The following is a 10,272-nucleotide window of genomic DNA, read 5'->3' as shown; positions in this document are numbered from 1 at the left end:
CTGATCAACAGAATGAGTATCTGTGGGGAGAATTGGGTATGATAACGTGCGTCATAGACGTCAAAATGCCGACTAACGGGATCGGGTGGTCAGACTCACTAACGTGACTGACACATGTCATCGGTTCCCAGTTGCGTAGATCAATGCTCATGCTGTTGATCCGTGGATTGTCTGGTGCAGACTCGAATATTTACAGACCGCCACCATGTAGTTGGAATATTGCTGAGTGCGGCGTAAAACTAAACTCACTCACTCATTTAGGGAAAATCTTTCATACGAGGTGACGCAGCGTTAGAAAAACATGCTACTGTCACTTTGTACGGACCCACAAAAGGTAATATCATGTATGAGCGTTTGTCTCAGGCAAATGATACTAGTGTCTTTTGTCTACGACCCATGAAGATCCACAAGCGATCTTACCGCTATGACTGTCATAGAGAGCATATTAAAGTGTAGGTGTTAGGTCACCTATCGCTGCTGTCGCACGATTGAACGGGGCCGGGTGCAAAAGCGACACCCATTTCATCAAATACACCCCTATGCATTGCCAATGAGGTTGAATCCACGGTAGCTCACGCTTGTCGCCAATGAACTCACTGTGACCTGTTTCTTGTAGTGTCGTCGTACCATAAAGGAGTCAATATTTATTCTTCTCTTCACGATTGATTTGCAGCTAGCTAAATCTTCTTCTGCTTATATACCAGTACCCGTGTGCTGACATATTTACTCTCTTGAGTTCCACACACAAATATACAATAGTGAGCATAAGGCCGGTTTCGTGGACTCACGTCGCAATGTATGCCACCCAACCGTATATCAGCTTGGTGAATCACCTAACACAACCCTACTGTGTGTCAGTGTTGCTCACTATAGTGTCAAGTGATGCAGTTCCGAGAAGAAGGTGATGCTGACGTCCTACATATATACGACATATCTGCACTAAAATATTATGTTTGTTGTTTTATACCGCATTTAACAATATTCCCCTACATGACAGCAGCCCGTAAATAATCGAGTCTGCAAGAGAATCTGCAAGTGATTAACACCATGAGTATAGATCTACAGGAATGCGTTGCAAGCGAGTCTGAGCACCCGATCCTCCTCTTACGGCAAACATGGGTTGATGAGGATCCGTTCTATGGAGTTGTACTGAACATTATCACATTGTATGATATTTCAGTTACTGACCTTTGTTCACCTTAGCGCTTTAACCATGACAATACTAAGAAGGATAAACAACCCATCCGTAACTGTTTGCAGGTATTAAATGCAAATAAAATATCCTTGACCTTATAGTAACCATTTAGGGTTTATATGTGGTCTCGGATAATTATAATATCCTAGCAAGACCTTCAAATAACCAAGAGAAGCATCGATTGGTGGCCAGTCTTTATTCTGTGCCTTTCATGAGTAGACTACCCAGAATAAATTCCGTTATACACCACCGATGTAAATACCACCGATGCTGCCATAGATCGAGATATGGTTGCACGTTCAACGGACTAATTTGTAAACGTACAAATGCTGCCATCTCCATTCCTGCCCACCCGAGTCATGAGATTACCTCGTACGTTGAAAGACTCGAAAATGCAGAAATGACAAAAAATATCTAGCAGTTTTATCGGTTAGTGTGTTATCATAGAGGAATCTTTACTCCTCTCTACAGACACGGCGCTTATCAAGTAAACTCTGACTGGTTATAGATTTGGGACGGGCCATTCACATAGTGTTAAACTCATATGCTAATTATCTAACAACTTGAAAATGATAATCAAAACTAAGTGAGGCAGCATATAATATTCTCGTTATTGAGTAAAACATAATAAATGTTCTGTTTCGCTCCGTTTCATAAGTCTGAATTATATGTGTAAATCTGAGAAGGGAGCTTATATAGAGGTGTTGTAGAGTAGCCCTGGTCTGAGTGAGGAAAAAGTGACGTATTTCAGAACAATGCTATAATGTATGTTCTGTGTTTGCAGGCAAATATACACAGAGATGGCATGTACTGCTGGAGATTGCCAAGGATAACTATGTCGAGATTACAATGTTGCCGAAGATTCCTGCTATGTTCATGTCCTACATGGCTGGGGTTCGCTGCATGAGTGACATTCTGCATGTGTACCTGAGGCCGAATGCTGGTGTTATCTTGCTCATTGATGCAAAGTGCCGGAGATCAGTGACCGCTTGGAGTCGTCAGCCCAGTTCCCAGACCTCAGTCAGTTTGCCCACAAGTGTAACAAGCTACAAGTCATCCTGTCACTGTGACCTCTCCCTCTTTGATGCTCTTGTGGGACAGTGGGGGTTCTCTCGTCACACCGAATATCCACACTTTCATTACCTCTGGACCTATTAGTATTTAGTAGGAACATTCATACTCACGGGTGATCAAAAACATTATGGGCTGCGTGTTTGATGTCATAGTGATTTGCGTATCAACGGACACTTTTTCAGTAAATGTTTCTTCATAAAATAGTATTTCAAAACTTATACTACCTTTAATGTGATAAGGGGTGATCGGGTAGCCTAGTGGTTACAGCGTTCGTCCAACATTCCCTACATGGGTATAATGTGTGAAGCCCATTTGTCCTGTCTCCTGTCGTGATATTGTTGGAACATTGATAAAAGTGGCGTTAAACTAAATTCACTCACTCACTTTAATATGACAAGCCCATGCAACTTTGAGCAGTACGATTCTGTTGGCACGCAGGTGACAAAATATGTACTTTTGATGAAAATAGTTACAACCCCTTTCTTTTTACCGATAATTTATTTGTATAGTTCCAACAGAAGCAAGGTTAAAAGGTTTGAATACATTATCTTTCAAGCAATCGAAACGTTTCCCATTACAGGCAATCAATAGCCATTAAAGTGACGGTGTTTATGAATGAGTATACATTATCATCATCGAGTAGCCATTTCGTTTCAAAATGGCGTTCTGATTTCTACTTCGTACATTGTCCATTTATACAAATATGTATCAGTGACACTTTTAAAGCAAATATGGAAGCTATTTGGATCGCTATTTGTGTAGAAATGTCTGATTAAGGTAGAAGTGCCCTGTTACCAATGACAATACTACAAGCGGCATATAACTATACTCACTTACTCTACACTACAGCTCTTCGAGCGTGCATGGTGTTTGGGGATGTCCCCACATCCTTCGTCAATAATAAGAGATGGACAATACCACGAAGGGAAAAGAGAAAGCAATTAAGATGATCCACAAACAAAAAGACCTTCAACTGCCACCAGTAACGAGCTTTTCTTTGTTACATAATCACGCAACATCCCAACTACATGTATATGGAGGCGGTCCAGACAATCCAGTGATCATCATCATGAGCATCTCTCTGTGCAGTTGAGATACGATGACCGCCTGATCCCCTTAGTCGCTTCTTACAACAAGCGTGGGTTCCTGAAGAACAATTCTGACAATAGATCTGAGATGGATAGGGGTGCAAACGTTCCATCTATAAGGCAAAAAAATCTATATGTACTTATGATCATGGATGATCATCAACACGCCACAAGTCACATGCCACATGCCACATGCCACACGCCACATGCCAAAGCCAATACAGTAGACACCTCCTGTGATCAGAATATTCTGAGTAGTTAATTAACTGACCCGGACAAATCGTATCCCGAGAGGGGATCCGGAGTATAGATCCTCAGCAACTCATTGCTGGTCGTAAGACACAACGAACTGAGCAACCTGTTTGCTTTGAGTTGCGCCCTGTGTCAGTGGAGGACGGGATTCTGGAACTTGTTTAACAGGGTTCCAAGGCATGACTCCAGGTGAGATTGCGCTAAGGACATCTTATCCTGAGATGATTTACATCGTTCAGTACCCATGGGTCTGTTTTGGGTTTCAAGAAAGACGGTGCCGACATTTCAACCCCCTCTCATATTTTCGTGCAGCAACCAAACACAATTTTAAAGAGAACAGATCAGTCCGTGCACAAAACTAACAGCACATATCGTTTCTTTGAACTTTCTACAAAATGTGAACACTATGGTGCGTCAACATTTCTAACTTTCTAACACAATAGGGTACTGATATGAAATATATATGAGTTCAAGAGAAGAAACTAAGATATTTGCTAAATCTACCGTCAATATATTTCTAACTTAGTAAAATTCCAGTAACTTACACAATAAGTTGTATCACCATTTTCTCCTGAGAAACAGCAATGCCATATTCCTTTATTTTTGCATCATAGAAAATAGGCCTCTTTCTCTCGAGCAAATCGTTCCTCGTCAGTTTGCAAGTCTTTATATTTTGCAATCTCCCCATCTCTCTTACATTTCACGAACCACGTCACAAGTTCACTGCCCAGAGCATCTACCAATGCTTCATCCCGTTCCAGTTCCTCAAGAGCTTCAGACAGTGTTCTTGGCAGGTTCTCTGTCTTTTCTGTCTTTCCCGGCGGTGGACACTCCAGTTTCTTGATTACACCGTCCAGCCCTGCAGCGATTGTAGACGCCACAATGAGGTAAGGGTTACTCTTTCCACTGGGAAGTCTATTTTCGATGTATGTACCTGAAGGACCGTCATTCTTGATTCGGAAACATGCCTCACGATCTTCTATACCCCAGAATATTGCTGAAGGGAAAAAGGGCTGGTGAAGCCGCCTGTAGCAGTTGACGGTGGGGCTGTTAAAAGCGCATAGTGCCTTACTGTGTTTCATGATGCCAGCAATCCACTGCTTTGCCATAACAGATAGATTATCAGGAGCGTCAGCATCATAGAACAGGCTGTCTCCAGATTGGTTCCAAAGTGAAAAATTGAAATGGGCACCAATTCCTGTTGCTTTGTTGTCCAGTTCCGGTTTGGACATGAAGGTGATAACTACATCTTTCACATCAGACATCTCCATCAGGCCCTGTTTCAAGTTTAAGACCATATCGGGACACTCTATGCCATACTTCGGTTTGGTCACAGCTTCAAACAGACCAGAACCAAACTCAGGATGATACCGCTCAACATCAATGTTAGAATCCTTTAAGTTTTTGTCAATGTGAAGTAAAGTTTTGCATTGCTTCTGAAGTAACCTCTGACTGTAAGCGTCTTGGCCATAAAAGACAGGCTCCATTGTATCTCTGTGCATCATTTTAAATTCAATTTCATAACCAGAATACAATTTATATCCAAGTTCGTCTAACCTCTTCAGTTGTTTCCTAGCAACGTATCGTGGACACGCCTCCTGGGGAACACCACCCTTCTTCCACCGAGACTCGCATAACATTTCAGCGACCTTGACCCCATCAGCAACCCAAGGGACTGGTCTCAGCGTGTCAGGGTCGGGGTAGCTTAACATGCTGCCAAAGTTGAACATCTTTGGGTGATCTATGAAGACCTTTTCTGTTCTTGGACCGGCCAACAAGACCCCTGCAATGTGGGCATAAATAACATTACTTGACAGCATTGAAACCATTAAGCACCAGGTGGTTTAGGAGATTTAAACGTCCAACCATCAGATCGCATCGTATGACCAGGGGACCAGCCCGGAATCGTTATAGGGCATTTTAATAGTGAGTATCGTTACCTCGTGTTATATAAAATGAGGGCGATGGGGATGTTTGTGACCTGTGAAGTACTCGGAAACCTGCTGAACGAGTTGTATTCCCAAACAGTTCAAGGATGAGAAACACATTTACCTCATCTTTCAGCTTATATTCTAGGGCCTCCTGTCACAAAGCGTGTTAGAGAACTAAAGGTTTTTAAAGATTGCTTCGTGAAAGGATTCAGCGCGGGCCTTGTTTGCCGTCGACAAGGGATTTTTCCAGTTACCTGAATTGCAATAATGTTATGTTCTTAAACTAATGATCAAAAGACATTATCAATATTAATCGATTTGTGCTGAGTTGTTGTTTACGTCACACAGGCGTTATTCCAGCCATAGTGACGAGATCAAGTCTGTATTCATACACGTTTAATGTACAAAGTACAAATGCGACAGTTCTTGAGCATGAAGTCCCATGTCACAATGTCACGGCGGGGGAAACACGAAATGGGCTTCAAGCATTGTACCCGTGTTGGGATTCGAATCTTCTGCTTGACAAGTGTAAACTGGCACCGCTCCCACGGTCGATCTCTCAAGTTAAGTGAGTGAGTGAGTTTAGTTTTACGCCGCACTCAGCAATATTACAGCTATATGGCGGCGGTCTGTAAATAATCGAGTCTGGACCAGACAATTCAGTGACAACAACATGAGCATCGACCTGCGCAATTAGGAACCGATGACATGTGTCAAGCAAGTCAGCGAGCCTGACCACCCGATCCCGTTGGTCGCCTTTTACGACAAGCTGAGTCGCCTTTTTCGCCAAGCATGGGTTGCTGTAGACCTATTCTACCCCGGAACCTTAACGGGTCTCTCAAGTTAAGTCTGTTCTCGGAGCCATATTTGTAGTCACGTACCTAGTTTCGTGCCCGTGCAAAACAGGCCCCGAGGCAATGACTTAAGTTGTCACAGCCTGATATCTGATATCAGCATCCGTATCGTTACACACTCCGACATCACAGACTCGACATCAGTATCGTTACATTACATTCTCTAACTGCACAAACTGGACATCAAACATTGTTACATTACATACTCCGACATCACAAAGACAGCATCAAACATCGTTACATTACATACTCCAACATCAAAGATTGTAGATACAGATTAGATTATAACAATCTGAAAACCCCAACAGTACTCTACGTACTGCGACAAACCAGTAAAGATTCGGGTTACGACTGATCTTCGACAACCCATGCTTCCGTGCATGAGAGGCAACAAATGTCATAGGGTGGTCAGGCTCGCTATCTTGGTTGACAGATATCGGATTGTCTGGTCCAGGCTCGATTATTCAGAGACCGCCGCCATTTAGCGGGAATATTTGCGTAAATCTCACTCTGTTTGTTTACAGTGTTGAGGACAGAGTACTTGAGTGTGTATATCGGTTGTGTCATATATATGAACAGGGCGAACACGATCACTTTATGGTTGTTTGCCGTGTGTTGTACGTCAAACCTTGATACGTGACCATGAAACGGTTACGAAGTACAGCTACACTTGGACTTGGTAAGTAGGTCAGTGCTATATCAACCGACAGGGGAATTCAAAAGGTCATGATGTGGTTGCAATAGCGGTATGGTTAACACTGATCGCAATACTTGCTGTTGTCAGACCAGGGGTAGAATATAGGACTTAAGCAAGCCCTGCTTGCCACAAAAGGCGACGATGCATGTAGTAAGAGACGACTAACGGGATCGGGTGGTCAGGCTCGCAGGATTGGTTGACACCTGTCACCTTTTCCCTTTTGGGTAGATCGATGCTCCTGCTGTTCATCACTGGATTGTCTGGTCCAGAGTCGATTATTTACGCATAGCTGGAATCTTGCTGAGTGGCGTAAAAGTAAATTGCGTAAATAAACTAAATTGCGTAACCAGAATTTTTAGATTAATTCATCTATAACTAGATGCATAAATATTAATTAGTATTATTTCATACATCTAAGTACGTGTGCATAGCAACGCTACGCTCGTTCTAATCCGTGCAAACACGTCGCACAGCGTGCTCTGTCGTACACCGAGCTCTGACAAACGGAAATCTGGAAATCGAGAAAATCTCAAAACAAGAAAAGTTAAGGCCTTGCCGCTAGAAATGTTTGGCGGTCTGGTACGGAACTGATATTGCATCACATTGTGCGTTACAGAACTATTCCGAATAAACACACACAAAAAACAGAATTCAGTGTAAATATAGTTGTTTGTAGTGTCAGCATCAAGCCCTCGACAGCGGACATCACTACTTAGACGCACCGGGATGATGGCCTGTGCATCTTCATTATCACGTTCTGAACAGTGAGAACTGCGAAGATCCGAGTTAAAATTGATCTTCTGTAGCCCATGTCTTTAGAGTGAGTGTGAGTGAGTTTAGCAATGTTCCAGTTATATTCGACTATATATAATCGAGTCTGGACCAGATAATCCAGTGTTCAACAGCATGAGCATCGATCTGTGCACCTTGGAACCGATAACATGTGTCAGCGAAACTAGCCTCCCGATCCCGTTAGTCGCCTCTTACGACAAGTATAGCCGCCTTTTATTCAAGCACGAGTTGCTGAAGGACTATTCTACCTCGCATCTTCACGGATTGCTTGTATTAGGCGACTAACAGGATCGGGTGATCTGGCTTTCTGACTCGGTTGACATATGTCATCGTACTGCAGATGTGTAGGTCGATGCTCGTGATGTTGATCACTGGATTGTCTGGGCCAGACTCAATTATTTACAGCATCGCCACCATATAGCTGGAGTGTGCCGTAAAACTAACTCACTCACTCATAGTGACTTCACCGTCTTGACATCCAACAGAATTTTCACATAAACGACTTCACAACCTCGATATCCAACTGCACCGTGTCATATACCCGACTTCACGATCTTAACATCCAACACCAATATTTCATATACCCGAAGTCTCACCCTCGACATCCAACAGCATTATTTCATATACCCAACTCCACAACCTCGACATCAAACACCATAACTTTCTTTTCTCGCCATTACACCGCCAGGTCCAGCGGTGCACACTCTACACCAACGTTAACGACAGTAAAGCCAGGTGTGTAAAGTGGGTAGTAAGCTGCCTTACCTTCAAACAAATTGAGCCCGTTATCCAAGTAACTTGCTGCATGGCGTCCCGCAACCAGCTGGCCTCGATAAGTGCCGTTCAGGTCGCAAAGCGACAGCCGGACATAGTCGTACTTGGCTATTTCTTTCTTGATCTCTTCTAACTTGGACATTGTCACTTTGATGAGACAACCAATAAACAGCAGTGTTGTAAAATGGCCCTAAGGTGTAGAGACAAATCGAAAGATGCACGTTCAGCTAGTTTACCGTTGTTTACCGTCTGCAGCGTATACAGTATGTCTATCCCGTCACACAAGACAGTGTTTACACTCGCCCACAGCACTGATAAGTTGGGGCATGTTAACTAGGTCAGAGTTACACATTGTAAAGGCCGAACAGATATTCGAATTGTCGTGGTGGTGCAACAGTGGTGTTGCGCAATGGTTAATACTGGCTGCTGAACTCGCTGTTGTGTAACAGGTTTCCACCACTGTGACACTGTCTTAAATGTTACGGACTTAACAGGTTTCCACCACTGGTGACATTGACTTAACGCATAATTATCTATAAGTATACCAGATTATATCCCAAACGACAGACACCCATTTGACAGGCATCCATTTGACAGACACTGAAGGAGGTTAATTAGGGTAATACCTACGGATATGAAATGGAATAGTCCACTGTCTTGAGTATAGTGGCTGATTAGGGCCATCGCTTTCTCGCCTTAAATTTTAGAGGTGAGAAGGTGATATCGCGAGACGAGAAAGCGATAACATGAGGCGAGAAAGCGATACCACAAAACGAGAAAGTGATAACGCGAGATGAGAAAGTGAAATCATTGTGCGAAAAAGCGATAGAGCAAGGAAGCGAGAAAGTCAGAAAGCGAGAGAGCGAGAATCGATATTACCCACAATTCAGTCCTGTCTTGGCATGATTGACTACAAACTGGAGCTCAATCGCCATACGTAGTTTCTTAATGGTATTATATGGTTTTCAGTAATGTTCTTGTCCAAGAATGATGTTGTTTGACTTGACGTTTAGAGATTCGTCTAAGATAGATGTAGATTTCCTTTGGCATACTATTCATACGAATTCAACAGTCATATGGTGAAATACCGGAAACTTTCATTTTGTGAAGTGACAAAAGGAATTACATATTTTATGCCATCACTGAACTGGAATTGCCTTAACCAGCTTAGTGACACCAAACAGTAAATATATGATATTGTGTGACCAGCGTGTCGGAATAAATAAGGCATTGTGACAGCACTAACGCAACCCAATACGGTATATTCAACCACATCCAAACACTCATCCAAATATAAAATCACTGCAACAACCCAGATTAAGTGAGTGAGATGAGATTACGTTGCTCTTAGCAATAGTCCAACAAACTGGAACCATTTATGTTTATGTCCCTTTGTTGTATTTCACAGTTATCAAAAATACAGCTGTATTTTCTTGAATTATTAAAGATGATAAAATTTATTAACTGACGATCTTCACCTATATGAACCCAAGTCGCTCCTACCCTTGGAACGAACAGACGCGCTTGACAGTAAAGCACCTTCGTACCAAAATGTAGAAAAAGAACCATTCCACAGTCCATGGTCTAGGCACAGTCCTAGGCAAATGAAACGATG

At 42.7% G+C, this 10,272-nt stretch overlaps 1 protein-coding gene across 2 annotated transcripts; it reads right to left on the bottom strand.

Moving 5' to 3' along the window:
• Window positions 1–2,748: 2,748 nt before the first annotated feature.
• Window positions 2,749–8,973, bottom strand: LOC137297055 (glutamine synthetase-like). 2 transcript variants are annotated; one of them, XM_067829023.1, is made up of 3 exons: window positions 8,649–8,973; window positions 5,662–5,794; window positions 2,749–5,392 (listed from the first exon to the last, which is right to left on the bottom strand). In XM_067829023.1, the coding sequence occupies exon 3, from the start codon at window positions 5,337–5,339 to the stop codon at window positions 4,218–4,220; it is 1,122 nt and encodes a 373-aa protein (XP_067685124.1). In that variant the 5' UTR covers window positions 5,340–5,392; window positions 5,662–5,794; window positions 8,649–8,973; the 3' UTR covers window positions 2,749–4,217. The 2 variants fall into 2 exon arrangements, with proteins under 2 accessions (XP_067685124.1, XP_067685114.1); XM_067829013.1 differs by lacking the exon at window positions 5,662–5,794.
• Window positions 8,974–10,272: the final 1,299 nt, after the last annotated feature.

This window comes from Haliotis asinina, chromosome 1 (assembly GCF_037392515.1).
Source record: "Haliotis asinina isolate JCU_RB_2024 chromosome 1, JCU_Hal_asi_v2, whole genome shotgun sequence".
In the NCBI taxonomy this organism is placed as follows: domain Eukaryota; kingdom Metazoa; phylum Mollusca; class Gastropoda; order Lepetellida; family Haliotidae; genus Haliotis; species Haliotis asinina.
This window is presented reverse-complemented; position numbering and strand designations above follow the sequence as displayed.

Coding starts and splice junctions, on each gene's coding strand:
- LOC137297055 (XM_067829013.1), bottom strand. CDS start 8,799: ATGTCCAAGTTAGAAGAGATCAAGAAAGAAATAGCCAAGTACGACTAT. Junction 5,393..8,648: donor CGGGCTCAATTTGTTTGAAG/GTAAGGCAGCTT, acceptor CCCACATTGCAG/GGGTCTTGTTGGCCGGTCCA.